At 32.4% G+C, this 22,044-nt stretch overlaps 2 protein-coding genes across 5 annotated transcripts; one reads left to right on the top strand and one right to left on the bottom strand.

Moving 5' to 3' along the window:
* LOC109351715 lies at positions 96-9,874 on the bottom strand. 4 transcript variants are annotated; one of them, XM_019593281.1, is made up of 17 exons: positions 9,722-9,874; positions 8,928-9,275; positions 8,121-8,361; positions 7,455-7,732; positions 5,907-6,068; positions 5,559-5,695; positions 4,944-5,481; positions 4,763-4,857; positions 4,298-4,360; positions 4,102-4,190; positions 3,934-3,999; positions 3,163-3,708; positions 2,992-3,063; positions 2,774-2,844; positions 2,531-2,588; positions 1,246-1,510; positions 96-1,020 (listed from the first exon to the last, which is right to left on the bottom strand). In XM_019593281.1, exons 2-17 carry the CDS (start codon positions 9,206-9,208, stop codon positions 377-379), a joined length of 3,606 nt encoding a protein of 1,201 aa, XP_019448826.1. In that variant the 5' UTR covers positions 9,209-9,275; positions 9,722-9,874; the 3' UTR covers positions 96-376. The 4 variants fall into 4 exon arrangements, with proteins under 4 accessions (XP_019448826.1, XP_019448828.1, XP_019448827.1 ...); XM_019593283.1 differs by having other exon boundaries at positions 8,928-9,212; XM_019593282.1 differs by lacking the exon at positions 9,722-9,874 and adding an exon at positions 9,421-9,715.
* On the top strand, positions 15,834-19,445 carry LOC109352802 (zinc finger protein WIP3-like). Its single transcript, XM_019594997.1, has 2 exons — positions 15,834-16,433; positions 18,551-19,445. Exons 1-2 carry the CDS (start codon positions 15,912-15,914, stop codon positions 18,992-18,994), a joined length of 966 nt encoding a protein of 321 aa, XP_019450542.1. The 5' UTR covers positions 15,834-15,911; the 3' UTR covers positions 18,995-19,445.

The raw sequence follows: 22,044 nt of genomic DNA, 5'->3' as shown, positions 1-22,044 counted from the left end.
GATCACAAACTACCTTAGTTGTCATGTTTGATCAAACTTGGTAAAGGACATGAACATCTTCAATCATGGAAGTAATGCCATGAAATGATGAATTTCATGAATGTAGCAGCTCTTTTGAATTACTTCCTTCTTTTACAACTTTCTACAAAAATATCAAATTGCAATTACATATAGATGGTTCAAAACTTTTGTCCCAACCACCAAAAAAATTCCATCCACATAAAAATAAGTAAACTTTATGGCCACCAGACTAGGTTTACTAAATAAATACAGATTCTCCATCAGACATAATATAATACATGTAATTGGTAGAGAATTCTGCCACATGCATGTTTTAACACACTACTGATAAGTCATCCATTGGTATTTACAAGGCCTATAGAATCATGGATAGATCATCCATCGGAATTTCAAGGCCTCCTATAGAATTATCATGGTCTAGCAACTCATCTTCATCAAAGCTAAACCAAGAACTAAGATCTTGAGGCCCACCAAGTTCACCACCTACACCAAATTCATCTATTGAACTTAAATCATCTAGGGGCAAATTCCTGAAGTCATCAGATTCCTTTACTTTAGAAGTGTTCTGGCTACCAGATAATGCTGTCCCCTCTTTGCTACCACTATTGCTTGCACCACCAACAGATTCTGTTGCTGCTATAGACCTATATTGATGTCCACTGCCAGCAATCTTTTGCTTGGGCTTTGCTTTTGTTTTGTTCTCACTTCGGCTACTGTCCAATGACAAGCGTTCTCTTTTACTCTGACTCCTTTCTCTGTCGCTTCTCTTTCCCTTCACTCCACCATGAACAACACCATCAAGATTAGATGCTCTTGATGAAGAACCATTGACACTACCATTGACCAGCATTTCTCGCTTCTCCTCCTTGATAAATGCAGGCCCATTCTTGGATGCTGTTTGTTCTGATGAGTGAATTGAACCTTGAAATGTATCAAGGAGACCCTTATCTAAATAATCTTTGTGGCAATCATATTTCTCAGAAGCACTAGAAACTGCACCTGTAGAAGCAGATACATATACAATAAGAAAAAAGAATCAAGGGACCAACAAACTAACAAATCACTTAAATGTCAGCAAAGATACAGCCAATGTAATAGTACTTGCACTAAGAAGAGAGAAGATGATTACTTAGCAACGATTCCTAAGACCCATTAGTTTAAATGAATAAAAACACATCCCCTGACATCACTACAAAAGTATGCAAGAGCATAATTTTGAATTACCTGATTTTAAGGCTTCCGCTTGATGGGAAGCTTTGGTAAATGTATTACTGGCTGTCCCGGAGACAATGCAGTCCATAGGTTGTGAATCATTCTCATGGGAAGGGAGAGAGAACATTATATTTCGCAAGGCAGGTTCACTAAAGCAGCTAATGCCAGCTTCTTCATATCTTTTACATCTTCCAAGAGTACGATTGACAAAAGCCAGCGAAACTTGCTTTGACGCCTTGGGAATTGGCCCTTTTGAATTTTTGCTTCCTCGGCATGCCTGCCAAATTTTAATTTGAGAGACAACTCATGAATATGACTTTTCAGAAAGCCTTAATTTATTAATAAATTTGTTTACTCGTGACATTAGAATTGTAAACTTCACCACTACCCACAATTCAACTAAATTAAATATCCAATATCTAGAAAAGGCTATATTTAATTAAAATAAATTGTTTATCCGTGAGCAGTGATCAGAAAGAGAAGATAGTGAATATGATCATGTCATCTTCAATATCAGAAAACAAGAAAGCAATTATTGGGATGAAGCAGGAAAAGGAGGGATGGGTGGAAGTGTAAAGTATTATCAAAGACAGGGATTTTTTTTCCAAACTGCAGATGTCATTTCCAAACCTGTGATGATTCAGACACACAAAATAAAAAACAACTACACATTTCAAAGAAGGAAAGCTATCTAAAAATGCAGAAACCCAAGTTCCCAACAGAAAAGACAAGAAAATCACATATTTAAGTTGTTTCAGGAAACATGTAACCAAACACAATTCAACCACCAAAACAGAGAGGTGCTATGCCCAAATGTACAAGTTTTTACCCATTGATCAAATAAACTGACTCAAATTACTGATTTTTATATCAGGGATTTTTTTTAAAACAAATACAGTAACAGTGAAAATCATCATAAGTTCTACATAAGATGTATTTGGTAATAGAACTTCAGCCTTTTACTTTTGACTCCATACTGAGTTGCTAAGTAAAATTCATGTATACATTCTAAATAGATGTATTTGGTAAGGCCTTTGAAAATTTTCCCAATAAAAGCTTATTTGGGCTTTAAGCATGTAAGCTTTTTGCAGAGAACCCTAGCATCCTGTGGTTAAAATGTGACAGTCAAAAGTATCTGCAGCACAACCAATTATATTGCTCTACATGATAATGTGTACAAATTCCAAACAAATGCAATAAAGCATATAAATAGAGATTTTATAATTCAAAAATGAGAAAGAGGTCTTAGACCTTAATAAAATACAACAAAATGTTGGTTAAAGCATCAGATTATTACCAATCTTTTCCTGTAACAAACTTCAATAAGTTGGTCAAATGCAACTTGCTCAATCGTCCTGCACAGAAAGCACATTAATCCTAATGAGAATCAATATCTAAAGCGCAAGCAAAAAATGGAAAGTTGTGACCTCCCATGAATGCTGAGAAGAAAGCAAGGCAATTAGGACATGATCTATAACAGATTAAATAGATCACAAAAAGGAATCAGAAGCAAAACATGTAAAGCATCATTAGAACATACCGTCTTTCCACATCCCTTCCTTTTTCAATAGCTCTATCAATTTTGTCCAATTTTTTTGTCTTCCTTCCATTCTATTAGTCAATCAAAATAAAAGGACAATAATGTAAGAATGGAGAAAATTGAGGCCAGAAAGATAAATTTAATGCAATTCATCCTGGAATCATATGCTCCACCATTACATTAAATAAATCTTTTGAGGAAAAAAGTTCAGAGCAAACCTGTTCATACAGTGCTTTCTCAAGTTTCACAATATCTTGATTTATAACTTCATCTTCCTCAGCTAAATCAGGCTGCATTAAAAGAAATAAGTTAAAGGAGTAAAGCCATGAATGTAGCAAGCTTCTAGTAACCATGACACTAATAATTCCATACATGAAATAAAAACCTACCAATGTTTCTGGATATAAGCCTATGCTCTGCAACTCAAGAAGCAGCCTGTCATCCAGAGACATCATCTGATACTGACCATCAGTAGAAGGAAAGCAAGGAATACTTAATTCAGCAGGCTGGAGTTGATCAAGATCATCTGAACATATTTCACCAGTGTGTGTGATATCAGAAATGGAAAGTTCTTCATCTCCCTGCCAAACTCCAGTACTTTGTAAAGAGCTGGATGTGTTTGGGTATCTAAATGTGTTTGACTCAACTTCAGAATCAATTCTATCCCGATCCTTAGGTTCAAAATCAATTTGATTACAAGAACCACAATGAGAATCATCACTAGCACTCTGCCGGGATATATTTTTCACTTCACTTTGGTAATATGATTCTTCACTTTCATCTTCTACAATTAGAGTACAAAAAAGTCTTTGAAATAATGTGGTAGCCATCTCACTCTTTCCACCAAAAGCATCAAACTTAGTTGATTCTTCATCAAAGCGACTTGCCTTACTTTCCTCTGAACCGAGAGTAGTTTTGTTACTTACACCAGCACCCTAAGAAAATTAAATTTATTAGTTATCAGCACTCCTTAAAGGGCTTCACCTTTAAGTTGTTCCACTTCCCATTAGAAATACTTTTTTCTCTCCAGATAAACAACTCGGTGGCAGTTGAGAAGGTTTCAAAATTAAACAGACAAAGATCTACAGAAACTTCTTAATTATTGATAAATAAGATGAAAATATACACTCATTTATGTACAATGGTAAATATTCACTTACCAACATATCATGATCAATGCCAAACATATGAGATAAACTTTCATCAAATTCCTTGGAAAATTTGAGCTGATAAAAAAGAGGAAAAAGGAATAGTAAGTTACTCAACATAATGAGAATCAAATGATAACTTCACATTTCAAGCATAACATGTTCACCACCAATTGCTACCTGTTGCTTCAGGTATGATGCATCATCCAAGCTAATAGAAGCAAAAATAGGCTCTATTTTATTCCAGAATTGACCCGAACAGAAAAGACCTGTGTAAAATAAGATAGCAAACTACTTAGATACAAAACTGAATATAAAAAGGAATACAATTTGGAGATACACATAATTTAATACGTAAAATGGTTGAGATGCATACTGCTAGCATTACGAGCAGCATTTGCAGCTTTATATAATTCTTCATGATCATCATCAGATTCACCTGGACAATCATATGTCAAGTATACAGTGTATATTCACATAATGAGAGACGTTCAGAGAATAGAATGTTAACAGACTATATTACTATATATTAACCTGAAAACGGAATACAGCACAGATAAACGAATAATAATAATAAATAAATTAAAAAACATTGAAACATCATTTGATAAGCTAGCCTATATAAGTGCCTAACAAGTATGAAGTTAAATGACATGATAACTTATGATTGTGAAAAACATGCTAGTTGGGAAAAATCTACCACTAATATCATTAACATTCATTTAAAAAAAATAAAAATACCACATTTATTGCAGGTGTGAAGGAATTTTAACAGCCTCTGCCATCATGAAAATTCCGTTCCCAAACAAAAACAATCCTAATTTCAAAATATAAACACTACCTCCAAAATCAGAAGAGCTGATGTTCAGTTGCTTCCCTACACGAGTCAAAACCTTGCGATCCTTCTGCTTTTTCGAAGGAGGCCGCCCATATTTGCTGCATTCAACAAAATATGTGTGATGGCAGTTCTGGAAAATAGAAAGAGAAAGGATGAAGTAGACCTAAAAATGAAATTAACATACATTTTACTCTTCTCATTAGGCCTCATGTCCTGTACTGGCTTCGTTATTGGTAAGTTTTCTGACTTCTCCCTCCCTGAAGGAAGGCCCGGCTTTATTAATGACAAACTCCTTCCGGTTCTTCCTTGTTTCTGCACATAATCTCCAAACTCATCTGTTGGGATTTTATTCTTCCTTGTGTGTAACATAGACGGCCCAGCCTTTTCTGGTGCCATAGCAAAGTCATTGCTATTCACTCCTTTCTCTTTTATTTTGTTTTCCCTAGCTCCAGATTCTTCATTTTCAGACAATCCAAATGGAGATGAAATATCATCAAGTGTTCTTTTATATTTTGGGGTACTGTTTTCTGTGCTGCTTGCCATTTGAAATCCATTGTTTTCACCAGAAGGCTTAACATTGGAATCAGAAGTTAGACAGCCTTCAGATGAAACCTGAATTTCAAGAGTGCGTGAGACAGGAGAAACTACTTTCAATCTTCTTGAGCGTGAATTTTTCGGTAGCCTCTGACCAACCCACTGGGACATCGGGTGCATAGAAGAACCTGGACAAGAAAGCATTTAATTATTCATGATATCAACAACTAGGAATTTTTATCAAAATCTGAAGGCTGCTACCAACCTGGAAAAGTTCCAGATGAAGGTTGAATGTTAGACAAGTCAAGCGCACTAACTGAACTCGTTCGTGGTGCCCGAGAAACCTTGTTTTTAATTAGTGTGTTAGGGCTGCTCACTGGGCAATCCTCCTGAGTGTTTGCCCTAATTATACAACAATTAAGATTTAATAAATTTAAATAGATATCCATGCATATAAATGTCATCAAGGCCCACTCCAAAACTTTGTTGTCTTAAATCTCGCTCCAGGATCTAAAAAATTGACTGGCAAAGCAATTACATGGGTATATTTATTGACTTCTTCAGCAAATAGGCTGTAAAAATATATTATAGCAATGACAGTATTTGTTAAAACCTGTTGTTTCCCTTTGCCACAACTCTTTGCTCAGCTATGTGGTCCCTGTGAAGAGACGCGCCTTCTTGCTCGCATGCAAGCATTGTGCGAACACCTGTACTAGAAGGCTCTGAAGAGCCTTCTGACTTATTGGATCCGCTAGATCCAGGAAGCGATTTCAATCTGAAAAACAGAATAACCCTATTAATTTAAGAGATCTAGTTAAACTTTTCTGTTCTTCTCCAACAATTAGATCATGTAGAACCAATTGACAATGAGGTGACTACCAAAGTTTTAAAGGGTTACCCAAGTAGAGTAAACAACAAAATGTCCAGAGGAGTAAAAATTACTGAAGGTAAAGAAAAACAGGAGAAAAGCAGACGAGCTTTTATCTAATCCTGGTTGGTGGTTGCAATAGGTCAGTAAATTGTTTAATACAAGCAAAGATACAACTCAAACCTAAAACAAAGATATTTTCCAGATGAGCCAACTAGACAGCAGCAAGGCTAATTCAATATCATTAACCTTGATGCATTCACTTTTAATATACATACAGGTATAAAATGATTCATATGACATTGTCTATGATTAACAATCCATTTACTCATTTTTTCACACCATGGCACAAATAGAAAGCAAGAGATTTAGTCTTCCAAGTGACTTTACCACAAGTAATTTTAAGAGTATGGCAAAATGTTATTCCAAGTACTTTTTGAACGGAATCTTAATAGAAAAGGTATTTGAGTGTCAGCGTTAAAAATCAATCACTTTTTAAATTACATTAAATTGCTTAATGGTAAGCTACAAATTCAAGGGATCATTCTAAACATAAAAGGGTGAATTTAGATAAGCTTTGAAAAAACATGGTTTTATGATATACCTTTGGTACTCTTTCTAGCTTTTCAGACAAGCACGAGTCCTGTTTTTTTGTACTTCATTTTAAGCTTATCCAAATTTGTTAAAATATGTTAGCTGTTTCTTTAAACGATAAAAAATGCTTTTTAAAAGAGAGAGAGAGAACTAACAGGGGGCCAGATTACATGTTTCAGGAATTCCACACTCACCAATAACCAAATAGGAAAAAATTGCACAGAAAGAAAGGTTGTGCATCAGAGCTTTACTCAGACCAACCAAATAAAGGCTCTGATTTTTCAACAAACAAAAGAAAAAATGTCCCCAAACTCCAGTTCTGCTTAATTGTCAATTAAGAAAAGAACGCAAGAAAACATTTTTTTCTAAACAAAATAGTTAGTAATGCTTTGCAATTGGAGCACAAGCCGCAGGATATCAAATGAAACAGATAAGTTGATGATTCACATATAGAGAGCACTGATAAACAATAGTCACAACTTGGATATGTGGCATAATATTAACTCTACAAGTACTGAGATTGTGACATATAATGGATGCCTTTGGAATGCATCACCTTTAATCACAAGGGAGTGTAATAATCTTCACATATATGTATGCCAGAAGACCTAAAATGCCTCCCACACATACATCACCCAGAATTAACATAACACTTGAAAAACATACCCTGTAATTGAAAAGAAATATAAAAAATAGTACCTGAAACCCTGAGTATCAAAAAACCGCATCTTCGGATCAGCATTTGCCTTCGGAAGGGTAGCCCTTTTTATATCCCTTTCACCAGTGATAACTCTGTTTCCTACAGTTCCAACAGATCTCTTCTTCTTTATCTTTTGATCCAACCCGTCACCTCCAGCAAGTAATCTGCAAGTCTTCTCCTCATTTCGAACAGAACCCACACCAAGTGTCTGAATCAGATTTCCATCCTTCTCCGTGGCCATCTGATGCCTTCCAATAGCAGCAGACCTACTTTCCTCCTGAGAGAATTATAGAATGGACAAAATCATGAAGAATGAAAGTGGCATGAACAGATTATTATCAGAAAAAAATAAATCTAAAATTTCATGTTTTGTGGTGGTAGAGGAAATAGAGTATAAAAATATATGTACGATGTAAAACCTAACATTGATGTTATTAATACTTGGAGATTGAGAATCATAAATGACAAATTATTTCATCCAAAGAAGTTTGAGATTTGAACTACGTAAAGCAATATGAAACCTTTCTTTCCGGGTAAAAAGCAGCTTGAAAAATTAATCATATGAACCAATGTGCATTTAATGCACTCTACTAGGCCATTAACAAAATTGAAACTCCATTCTTACCACAAAAGGAGAGTAAAGATGTGTGATTTGAACTACGTACCCTCGTATCAGCCACAGATGTACGAATTCGCTTGTTCAGCATTGAATTTGAGGTCTTGGAGTCTGATCTCTGGGTCAGAATATCAATATTGGTTTTCTGATGCTGGTTACTCGTCTTTGTCAAGTTTACTCCGCCTCCCCTCTCGCTTGACAAATCAGTCCTTCGTCGCTTCTTTGAGGTTAATGCCTCGGTGAACCTATCCAATTGAGATATATTTTGGCGAAGCATTTTTGCTCTATCCCTGATTAATATATGACACTTCTTTTAGGACACCAAAATGAATGTACTGTGCCATAAAATAATAGATAAACAATCTACAACTGAAATTAACACTTTTACAGCAGATGGAAATATAATCACGAGTACCATATATGTCTTCAGGGTGTACAAAACTGCAAATTTTACTAAGACTAAGCATCCTTAAAAACATGTAAAACTTTTTTGGATAGAAAAAGAAATGGTAATATTAGAGAAGGTGGAAAACTACACGAGGATAAGAAAACCTCTGCAACAAAGCATGCCAATCTCTCTGCGTATCTACCATATGAACACTAGCAAACAAAACCATGTGTTTTGCACCAAAGTGAAGCCAAAAAGGTAACCATATCCCAGATGTAATCTAGAGGTGGAAAAAAACATGTACAACTAAACAAGGCTAGGAGAAAAGGAAGGCAATGACAGAAAGAAATCAAGAAATTATCTCATCACATCTCATTAGATCATTCAATTATCAATTGAGCCTTGAAACATGAATTTCCAGACTAAGAATATGTTAGATGGAATTGGGATACTATGACAATTATATACCTTGCCTTTCTCGAGGCATATTGTACACTTTCTTTGAAATGCTTTAGCTCCCCTGAGGCAACTGGAGCCGTGGGTTTAGGATGTGAAACTGCAAAAGAATGGTCTTCTGACGTGGTCCCCGAGGAAACACCTAGAACCCTCCTTAGCTCTCCGGAACGCGTGTATTTTTGACTGCCTAATGTAATCGGATCCAATTGCAAGCAGTGGGGCAAAGGTGCCATATCTGATGAAGTTATCCCACTACTGCTGCTGATGTTTAACTTATTCCCAGAACTCAACATTAAGCTGTTGACCTAACTAAAGCTTAGATCTTTTGTGCCCAAATATCAAATTGAATCTCTGAACTTACTGCCCAAAATTTAATAAATAAATTATAACAGAGAAAAACACCATATATTTCATGAACTTATTAAATGCATTATCGAATTATAAGTATGAGACTAAGTAACAGGATCAACAGATAAAGTACATAACTTTACATGGAAAACTATACACAGCACATATCAAAAGCTCCAGATAGTTGGTTACTACAAGATCGTGCAGCAGAAGTGTGAATTATGAAATTAATTACTTGATAAAACTAGTAAATGATGGTCAAGATAAAAAAAGGTAGTAACTTTCAGCTACGTTGAGAATAAACAAAGGTTCGTAAGCTTAAAGAATCAAGAAAACCCTAAAATAAAGTAATTCGAAGATCAGAAAATAACGAAACCCTAAGTGATTGAGAAAGATGGGAATTGGGGGAAAATTGAGATGAGAGAGGGTTGAATTGAGGAGGAAAAGAAGAAGGGTACCTGGAATTGAGGTAAGTGAATGAGATATCGAAGTCGCGGGGATAAGGGGCTGTGATACCCCTAAAACGTAGGGTATGAAAGAAATAAACGCGGGAGGGTAAATAATGTAAGTATCTAACGCGTTTTCGTCGCTATTTTTAGATGCCGACGTAGTTATTAAATTTTACAAGTCTTAGGTTTAAGTCTTAAGAGGAATTTCATTAACTATATGTGGGGGTTATCATCGGTTATCACATAAACTTGCGTCATTATTACCCATACTCATTTATATCACTAGTAAATAACCAACTTAATAGAATGGTGGTTATTACTCATACTTCATTAATTATTTATTTTCAATTATCATTGATTTTTTTTTTAAAAATTATTCAAATAAACAATGGATAATACACTGATTATGTATACATCTTTATATTGTCAGTGCATAGATTTAATACTCTATTTGGGGACCAGCACTTCATGTTTGTCGATCTTTGTTCTTATTTTTCTAATATATAGTGCATTTACAATTTTTTTATAAATGTCTTAACTTGTGTCTCTGATAATGATTAGTGTGTTAATGAATTATTTTTTCATGTAGGTAAAAGTTGTTGTTCTTAAGTTGATGAAGAGATAAAATAGAAATATGAAAAATATAGAGTACCAGTGATATATTGATAGAAAAAATAAAATAACATGTGGAAGCTTATTGTAATTATTATTAAGTTGCTACAAAATGATAAAATTACAATATGAAAATTATGTCTTGGTGATTGGTTAATAAATGAAATTGAATAAAATTATCCAGTTTAATTACTCGAATGTTTTTTAGGCACATTTTACATTATATAGTAGTAAGTACAAATTAAAATATAAAAATTACGTATCTTCAATTATCTAAATACTCTTATGTATATTTTGCCTTTATATAGTAGTATAGATAATAATACAGGAATATCAAAAAATGACTTTTGTCAAAAAGTGATATTTTTTATAAATGATTGGTTTATAATTAACTTATGTAACTTTTTCTAAGTAAGAAGATTTAATAATATGATATATCATTACTCAACTATGGGCTAGTTGACCCTCTGGAATATGGTCGGCCCTTGGTAGGATCTTGGTTCCTTGTTCTTTCTTTGTGTAATTGAGTAAAACTTATACCGAGACTCATACAACGTATTATATTTGGAGACAAATGTATTTTATGTTGTTTGATATTATTATTTATGACTAAATTTTAATTGGAATTAGATTTTTAATGTGGACAATATTTTATTGGTTGTCTCCACATACATATATTTTCATACAAGTCTTTCTCGATACTTTTTATTAATGAAGAGACAAGTAATTACTCTTGCACACTTATATACAGGGTTAAAAATGACATCTAATTATATTTTAAAGATAAAAGTGTCAAAACATGTTACACTTTTTTTCTTGTTTTTGGTGTACTTGTTTCTCAAATAATAGAGACGATCTCAACTATTGTAGAATTGGAGGACATCTTCTGTCCCAAAAGAGTGTACCACTACATGTGCCGCTGCTTATAATTAGCCAGAAAAATATTTAATTATTAAATTTTTAACTTATATTTTTTTAAACCAATCACAATCAGTGATACCCAGAATAACATACAATATAAAACAACATATATGCTCCCTTTTAGAACATGCTAGGAAAAAATGATGGTTTTGCATGGGTACCGACTTGTAGGAATCTTATTGGGAGTTTGATATGGTTTTGCTGTTGGTGTTTTTGATTGGGTCTTGTGAAGGGTCATTTGCAAACATGCAAAGAACGATGGCCCAATTATACTTCAGGTATAGCTTAACCCAAAAACCGAGAACTTCAAGCAAACCAGATTTCTTACTCGGATTTAATATGTATATATTGACAGTATAAATATTTTTTACATTGTCAACAAATTATTCATTATTGATTTGTGATTTGTTGCTATGTCATGTAATTATCATTAGTCTAATATAAGATTTCGTTAGATCTCAGATATAACCAAAAAATTAATTGTTCAATTACTACAAGTGACATTTATTATAAGTGAAATGACGTTCTTGATAATACCAAAAAATAATATTTCTTCCATTATATTTGAATAGGATGCTAATTTCTTAGTTTCCTTTGAGTCTATTTTGCCTATTTAATGCACTGATATACTTATGTGTTATTTTTAATATTGTCAAAAAACATGTTTATTTATTCAGACATGATCTTGAGAGTATAGTTTCATAGTAATAAAAAATATTTTTTTTTAATCTTATGTATAAAGAACTCAAAATAACATTGCAACTTAAAATTGTTTTATAGACTTGCAACGAAATGCAAAATACTTTTTGATTTTACATAGTTTGTTTCTGACAACAAAAGTTTATGAACAGTCACTTGTTCGTAGGCGACAGAATCGGCCCAAAATCTAAAAGAAATTACTAGCTATTCACTTTAACAACAAGCTAATTTTAAATCAATATTTTTTTAACTAAATTCCTCTTATTCCTCTTCAATCAATGTTAATATCCTTGATGGTACTTAAATATGAGATAAAGAAAAAGTTTGGTAATTAGAACATTATTTTATTCAAACATAATTAAATTTTGGTTCCTTAAAAAAAGTCATATATCACTATGGTTGAGAAGGACTCGAGCCTCCTCGTTCATCTAGTTTGATTTGATCATGATTGGACCCGAATATGGTTAGATTTCTTTAAGTCTAGGGTTAGGTTTGAATTCAAAAATTAGACATGATCAATATATAGGATCGAGTAATAGACAAACATAATTCAGTCTAACCGATTATGATCACTCATTCATCATGTTTGTATGATGTTTATTCAATTGTATATAGAATAATAACACTGTTTGAAATTACCATTCGTTCTCTAATGTTTGCGCCATATACACATTATTAACAATATAAATACATATATAATTGAATATGTCAATAACATGTATAACTTTTATCTAAAATTATATGCATTATATTTAATTAGATCTAGGGTCAAGTTCGATTTCAAATGTAATCCGACTGCCATATGGGTCCGGATATAGGTCAAATTCGAGTTCAAAAAAATAACTCAATCAATATTTAGGATTGAGTAAGGAATAAACCTTACTCAGTCGAATCCGACCCATACTCTTTCGTATTTATTTGCATCTCTCATTTAATATTAGAGGGCCCACTACCAATGTTTCCAAAGTGGAAAAAACCTCATCCTCTCTCTAAAAGTGTATGCAAGTTGCTTCAAAGTGGAAGAGAAATTTTGAAATCATAAATGAAGTTAAGTATATAAAAATTAATTTAAACAACATGATCATAATTTAATTTAAAAGGTTATGTGTGGAAAATTAAAAGGATTATTTAGAATGAATATAATCTGTTGCATTTTGTTTTTATATTTCATAAAATATATAAGTTTGTTTAATTTATTATATATAAATGGATAATTTCATTTTCCTATTTTGTCTTTGAACCTTTTAATTTATATAAAAAAATCATATAATCATATGTAATCACCAGCAACATATTAATCACATCTCTAACATTATATTTTATATATATATGCTATATAAAGCGAAAACATAATGTAACTATTATGATATAATTTCACTTTCCTATTTTGCCCTTGAACTTTTTAATTTTTACAAAAAAAATTATATAATCAAATGTAACCACTACGAATGAACATTATAATGAAACAAAAATAAATAATAAGAAGCATGACTTCTACTGGTATCACTTAGAACATGAACACATCAATCGGATGAAATTGGGTTGGTAACATAGTTCTAGAAAATTCTCATTTCACACTAACTGAAGCACAATTGAGTTATCTTGTTTTTTCCTTTTCAAATTGGTAGTTACTTGAGAGGTTCATAATAATGATGAAGATTTTGAAGTCGTGAAGTTTATAATTTGAAAATATACTAGAATGTGGAATATTCAATGAAGTACAATGAGGACAAGACACTAAGACCCAATTAAGCCCTTTAATTTCTAAAGGTTTTAGGTCTCATATTCTCTGGTTGGTATTCTTCCATTCACCATCCCAACGGCTCAAAACTGTAATGTACGGAAAATTTTATTATACACATTTGTAGTCCTTCAAATTTAACTCAATAATGTTTAGTTATGTAATTAGAAAATAATCTTTTTGATACTCTAAATTTTATTCATATACCTCTTATATAATCATAATTTTAGCATTATCATTAATTAATATGGAATTAAATAGATAGTTCCAAATACCAATAACACAACCTATAATTATATATCTCACATGTAACTTTTTTTAATATGTATTAATTAATATTATGAGAGTTTTGTTATTGTCACTGTCTCTCTTAAAACTATTAGATAAAAGTAATATATATATATATATATATATATATATGAATGATGAACAACACTTTTATACAATTGTGTAGTGAGAAAGTAGTTATGCTAATGGATTTGTTTGGTGTTTATGTAATTGGACTTTGTCCTTCTTGTTAACTAAATAAACCTCCTGATCTTATTGTAATTTTGGAATATGTTAGAAGTATGCCACTAATGTCCTTGACCTACCACTAATGTTAGGTTATGATGTCAACTTCCACTACCTTCAACATTTGAACTTTTGCAATTAATAAGCCTAGCTCCAAACTCTACATTATACGCTTCGCCTAGCTTTGATTTTTTTGTTGAATAATTACTAATACAGGTAGAGGACGGATCCACGTACTTCTCATTCTAGCTATTAATTTTATGAATATCTAATGGTTTATATATACTCATTTATTTAAACAATTAAATTTTTCTAAAATTGATGGTTAAGATAAAAAGTAAGGTTAAAAACTCACTCTTAAAGTAAGTGGATCATCACTCATTCAATTTGATGTAAGAAAGTTATAAATGACAATCATTCATAAATAAAGAGTTTTCCTATCTTCATCAATTGTCAACTTTTGTTTAAAATATTCTTTTTCCTGTATAACCAATGGTACAACCTTGTTGTATTTCCCCCTTTTTAGGCAGTTATTTTTTTGTTTTTATTTTTTAAAATATGATATTTAAAGCAATAGAAATAAATATATGAAAAATAAGTCCATTATAAGGAAAAAATGTGTTGCAGTTGCCCTAATGTGGGTATTCTGATTTTTTGACTTTAGGGTTAGCTATCCCAATTCCCAACCAAGATAATTTCAATTCCACTAATTATATTTATTCATGAACGGTGGACTGTGTTGAAAAAACTTCATGAACTTAATCATGACCTATAGGAAAAAGCTTAATATAACTCATCCGTATAGTAGTTTTAACTATAATTTATTGTTTATTAATATTATATATGTGACCCCTTAATCTTTCAGCTCCACCAAGACCCATCCTACAATTACGGAATATTTTTTTGAATCAACCATGAATTCTATCTTACACCTTAAACGAATGATACTGTTTTATAAAAAAAGAATACTATATGCTTCCTTTTGGGAAGCTCCATTCTTGGATTTCTAGAAGAGTAAGTACTGTGGAAATAATATAAGAATAATAAATTTGAGAAAAGCAAACACATATTTAAGTTATGATGTTGAAATGTTAAAGAAAGTAGTTAATATTAAATACTATAACGACATTCATAAACTTTTATCCAAATATTTGTTATTGGCAAAATTCTACTCTTTCCTGTTTTTATTTTGTATTTAAGTGACTTTTTTCCTTAGCCAGAGATAACTATTGTGGGGAGAAAGTTTATTATGTTATTAATTATACTATCATATAACCATATTCTAGGATTCTTTGTAATAATTGGAGAATCCTATTTTGCAAATCATTTTCTATCCCCACCAATAAGTCTCTCTTTCTATCCCACAAAAGAAACAAACAAAAAGTAAGAGGGGAAAAGGAGAAAGTAAGGGGTAGAAAAAAGGGAAAAGGTAAATAAAATATCAAATAATTGAAAAAAATGTATTCACTAATAATGTAAAATAAAATTATACTATCATAGCATCATTTATATTTTCAATCATCAATGACTCTTAAATAAAAATAATATAACCATATGATAGGTTATTCTGTATTGGTGTATAGACATTACAAACCTCCTTTCATTGAACACCCATATAAGTGCAGGCTTTCTCTCATAAAGTATGGATATAGCTCCTTATGAGGACAGAATTTCACTCATCTTGGATCTCTCTCTCTCTCTGTCTGAAGAGTTATGGATTTGAGGGAATGCAACAATATTGTAGAGGACAAGAAGTTGTACCTTCATTCCCCAACTTTCATTGAATGGCTAAAACCATCTAATTCCTCTCCTTCATATCAAACTCCCACAGTATCATCATCAATATCTTCTCCTTTTTCTATGACTCAAAATGAGCTTGACCATGAAACTATCCAGTTTTTGCCCATCTTAAGTGGAAAGCCCTCACAAGAAGACCTAAAAATGGAGGGTTTTGAGGTAAATGAAGAGAAGGTGGAACAAATGACTGTGACTTTGCATATTGGATTGCCTCATAGTAATTCTACTACTGATCATGAGTACCCTGATGAAAAGAAGAAGGTTTTCCATGTTAAGGAAGAAGAAGAAGAAGAAGAAGATACCTTGATAAAAACAAACTTCCATGGGAGCTCAGAGAGAAGGTTTTGGATACCAAGTCCAGCACATATACTTGTTGGACCGATGCAGTTTGCTTGCAACATATGCAGCAAGACCTTCAATAGATATAACAACATGCAGGTTAGTAATTGCTTCTCTACTTATTATCACAACATGCAGGTATAACAACATGTATTATATATATATATATATCCTATAGCTTATTTATGCTTCTGTTACAAAGTGTAAGTACCCTTAATAAATAGACAAATTAAATTATCACCGTATGGGAATGCATAAGTTAACAAAGAGTAGGTGTTCAAGAAATATGATTAAGAACTTCTATCCTATAATTCAGACAACTATACGTTATGCTAATTTAATTCATTTGGCTTGCTAAGCACTTGAAGTTATCCTTAATTATATATCCAACTGAACCCAACTTGTTAATTTCCTAAATTCCTTCTTTTGGCTTTTACTTACTGAATATAATCTCTCAGATAACTTAACCCTCTAAATGTTTTGCAGTTGATGTTGCATTTTTTCTTCCAAACATACAGAATTTATACTAGCAAATGTGTATCCGCTCTTAATTTGAATTCCCTAAGGCCCATATTCCACCCCAAAATGAATTAGCTAGATACTTTACATGATAATGATGATATTGAAGATAATCATTAAGAAGATACGAATCATGTAATTGAGCTTTAAAGTGAAAACATGACCAATTATTTTGATGACCCTCCTTTTCTTTTTGCTTTTCTTCTAACTAAGAAATTTGTGGTAGATATATGGCTTGTTATCCCTCTATGATTACTGTCACCTTTTAGTAAAAGGGTCCGTTTTCACCCCACAAAGATTACAAAGAGAAATTGTAATCTTATATCTTCTTCTTATTTTTGTCCTTTAGGGTTAAAATCCCCTGAACATGAATAGCATAGGAGAAGTAACATAATCTACACAAGCTCTAAGAAGAAATCCTAGTGCACCTATGGGGAGATATTTGTTTCTTTTTTTGATTTTTTTTATTAACTAACCGTTCTTATGAAATATACAAGGATAGTCATTAGTTCTTGACTGGTAAAAATCAATCTAGAAGTCCATAAATATGCTTTATTCCATTTAAATTAATCATGAACGTTCACAGGTTAACTTACTTCAATTCAGGTACAAAATTTGAATGAAGAAATACATATTTAGATACCTGGAGAATAATTTTGATCATTTAGAAATTACGCTTAGATATAACTTTAATAACCATAAGTATAAGTAATTTTAATTGTACTTTCCCAATCTATTTGTTTTTGTTTTAGACACTTTTAATCCCTAATTTAGTTGATTATTTTAATTTTAATCAAGGTAGATGATGTGTTTATACTATAATTGGCCGCAACACCAATTAGTATGAAAAAAACTAAAGTTTTGATTCAACTAAACAAACAACATGGTTTAGTTGCTATTCAAATGTATTTGATGTATGATTGAATTTTTTAAACATGTTAACCAGGTATACTCCTCTTTATTTTTCTAGTATATTTTTAACGGTAAAAATATAATATGAATATAAATCTTTTAGTTTTTCTATGTATTTTCATATAACTGTTATCTCTAGTTGACTGTTCAATGTCTATATTGTATAATGAAAAACTTTGTTGATAAAGATAAAAATTACTTCTATAATATGTATGTCTGGAAATACATTAACTTTTAATCACATTTCATATTTTAAACAGATGGTGATAGAAAATGATTTTTATACATTTGTATTGTTAACTGTTATACAAGTTTTGCTTTTTATAACACAAACCATTTGTGGTACAAAATGAAAAGTTATGGAGAAGGCATCAACTTAAGCTGAACGAATAACACTGGGCATTAAAGATAGATGTACACTTCATTCCTGGGGCTAGTAGAGCTTTTGACAGAATTTGACTTCTTAAACCCAATCAATAAAGGCTCACAATTACTTATGACAGTGGCAACGAATTAGTATCATATCCCTGTCACATTATCATCATTTATTACTTATTTTATATACTAACTTTAATCAAGTTTTTAACCCATTAGAAACTAATATGTACTCTAACTCAAACAAGTTAGGATGCACAAGTACAATTTTTATCTTTTACATATAATGATATATTACTTTTATACTTATGCAAGTATAAAAAAAAACAACTTATATCTTTGGCACCGAAGAGAATTCTTTTCCAACTCGAACTAGAATACTAATACCAATGTTTACCATTAACTTTCAGATGCATATGTGGGGGCATGGATCCGAGTATAGGAAAGGACTAAACTCACTTAGAGGAACACAACCAGCTGAAATGCTTAGGCTACCATGTTATTGTTGTGCACAAGGTTGCAAGAACAACATCAACCACCCTAGAGCAAAGCCATTGAAGGACTTCAGGACACTCCAAACCCACTACAAAAGAAAGCATGGCACAAAACCATTCACGTGCAGAAAATGTGCCAAAACATTTGCAGTCAAAGGTGATTGGAGGACTCATGAGAAGAACTGTGGCAAGTTGTGGTATTGCACATGTGGTTCTGACTTCAAGCATAAGAGGTCTCTTAAGGATCACATTATATCCTTTGGAAAGGGTCATAACCCACGTCCTAATTCTCTTAAAGAATTTGATTGCATTACTGGGTCTGATGAAGATCATGAAGTGGTTCATAACACAATCATCTAGCTAACATTCTATATAGCTTTCCTTTAATAATTATAGCGAGTAAGTATAGTTTTTATAATTGTAGTAGAGCTTGGTCACTACGCTTGTGCTCAGTAACAAAAAATTCTCAACAATTGCTAAGGCATTGAAACAAAGGGAGTGGTTTGTTACCGAGCACATGTTGGGTGGTTGATGCATGAGGTATAAGAATAGTATAAAGGTTTGGGCTACTTAGCCTTTTTGTTTAACTAATAAGGTGGTTGCCTCAAGTGATGAAGCAGATGAATTTTCTTCTCATAGCAAGAGAGTAGGTTTTATATCATGTTGAATTTTGTGTCCTCTTCAGGTGAGAAAATTTATCCGCTTCATTACTAAATTGTAACCCTCATTTAAGGACTTCTCACTGTTGTTAAAGATCTTTGTCAAACTTTAGATAATAATCTGCTTCTGTTGATACTCATTATCTAATACATTACTATTACGATAGTGCTATGTTGTTATATGATCTTGCTATATAAGTTTATATTATACTGCCACCTTAATATTCTACATTAATATTTCTTATTTAATAATAGCGGATTTGTAAGATCAAATAGTAGGGAAATCTTAATTATCAACAAATGGTAACTAATGCCATCCTAACATCCTAATATGTTAGCCTTTCATGTTAGTATTTTTATTGTAAATGAAACTCGAACCATAACGTTGTTTACTCTATTCTTTACTTTATCACTCCCATTAACAACCACTCATGTAAGGAACAATCTAAAGTGCTTGTGTTGAACCTAGCTTTAATTAACATATCATCCCCAATTTTCCCATACATTTACACCAAATACTATGTGAGAGGGAAAATGAGTCGTAAAAAGGCTTATTAGATTGGTCACATATGGATTATTTAGAAGGACTACTATATATGAAGTAGCTACAGATTAAATTGCCAAATATAAAATCCGAACTGGTTATGATTAGCATAGTCTTTGTGTCATTCACATTAATTTAGATTATTATACGCTAAGAAAAACTCCAAAATGGTGATTATGCATGATTATTTGACAAAGAGATCATGAGTTAGAACTTAGAAGGATCTTCATATACACATGAGGGAGGAGTTAGCATCCTTTCAAGTACTGGATATACAAGTACATTATGAAAAACAGAATGATATAATTGATATGATATTTTTATTCTTCAATGTAAATATAAAAACAACAACTTTTATCACCAGATATGATTCTTTTTGGTGAGAGAAAGTGAAAGAGTTTGAAATTTGGATTCCTTTGAGGCAGGCTTGACCAAAGCAAAAAGCACTTGGGGGAAATGAATTAATGTCTTGTCATGCTCTTGTAGGTTTAACATTTTACTTGGACCTGAAATGTCTCATGTTTCAATGATATAATCATTTTCTGTTTTGTTCATAAAATGTCAAATATAGCAAAACACTTACTTTGTTTTGTCTCAGATGTTTACTCTCAAAGTATCTATCTCATCGAATGAATGTCATCTTAGTCATATGGGTGATTTTGGAATAGTACAAAAAAATATTAAGATAAAATATGTTGAAAATTGAATATTTTAGATGACCTATTTTATACGTGAACATGTAACCTTTTTTAAGTTCCATATTATAAATTAATTATTTGTCAATGTTGATTCTTAAAATTAAATCTGAAATTAAAAATAAAAAATATTGACATTTATATGACATATATCACTAAACTAGTGATGTTGATTCGGAGCAGCTACTGTATCATGCAACTGATTGTGGTCCCATGAGGACAATGCTTTGAAAGAGTTTGCCAGGCTCTTTGAGGAAGTAACTGGAAATGAGTTAGCCTTGGGAAAGGGATAAGAAGTTCCAGACAAAAACCATTGAAGTTTTACCCCATTGACATGGTACACTACATCTATTCCTGCTCATAAATGATTAATGATAGTTCAGGAGACCTCTTGTAACAAAGAAAGTCCTGCGGCATTGCATAGGATGATGGAGTTGAGGTTAGACATGGGGCATTCGGTCTTCGGAAGCTCGGTATAGCAACAACACACTGTAAACTTGAGCCTCTGGTTGCAAATTTTATGAAGGTCATGTGCAACCAAGAAATATACAACTTGGGAAGGCTATAGTTTGTTCTGATGCTGCAGCAGAGGCTGCAAGATATGGTTTTACTGCGGTGCACAGACCAGAAGGATTCTTGGTTTTGGACTTTTGGCCATTGCTTCTCTGGGAAATGAGATCAGAGTTGCAAAATCCCACCCGACGTAGGCCCTTGCATATATTTTGATTCTCAAAACAGTCTGTGCTTACACTTAGTAATGGTGTTGAATACGACAGGATACAACATCTTTGGAAGAAAAGAAGGTTGGAGTGAAGGGTCTAGGGAAGAAGGAAACAAATGAACCAGAGCACTTTGTTTGGAAAATTGACATAAAAGTTCCTTGTGGTCAAATAGTTGCCTCAGAGAATCCAGATATAAGTACAAGCCATACTTCCAATCCAGAAAAATCACTTTTGAACAAGCTCATTAAGCTGTTCTTGGCTCTTTTGTTAACAGGTACACATAAGCTATTTGGTAGCAGTTAGGTATGATGAGAAGATGTTGTGATGGACACGGCGGAGGGAAAGGATCAAGAATGATGAATCAATGAACTTTATGTGAGCCAAAACCATCTTGTTGTAGTACAAGATCGTTATCTGTTGATGTATATTATATATCAAAGGGTGTATATATAGCAACAGAGTGCATTTACATAGGATTAGCACCATGTTAGTGTTATTAGTTAAGTGCTACTCAGTAGGAATGAAAAGATGAGTTAGAATAAATGATACAATGATGTCTTTCTTTTGAAGCCTCTCATGGATAAGCTACAACTAAAACCTATTGATTTTCCATAACAAATAATTAGCTTGCATTTGCCCTGATTCACCTGAAAGTTGTTACAGCTCTGTGTTAACTAGACACTACCATATCAGTTTTATATCAGTAGCAATTCTTAACAAGAAAAAGTCTTAAGCTGTAACCAGAGTAATACAAAATACCTCGAGTAAATCCCTTCTAATCTGAGCAAAG

This window comes from Lupinus angustifolius, chromosome LG07 (genome assembly GCF_001865875.1).
Source record: "Lupinus angustifolius cultivar Tanjil chromosome LG07, LupAngTanjil_v1.0, whole genome shotgun sequence".
Classification (NCBI taxonomy): domain Eukaryota; kingdom Viridiplantae; phylum Streptophyta; class Magnoliopsida; order Fabales; family Fabaceae; genus Lupinus; species Lupinus angustifolius.
Note: the sequence above shows the minus strand (reverse complement) of the source record. Positions and strands in the feature narration are given on the sequence as shown.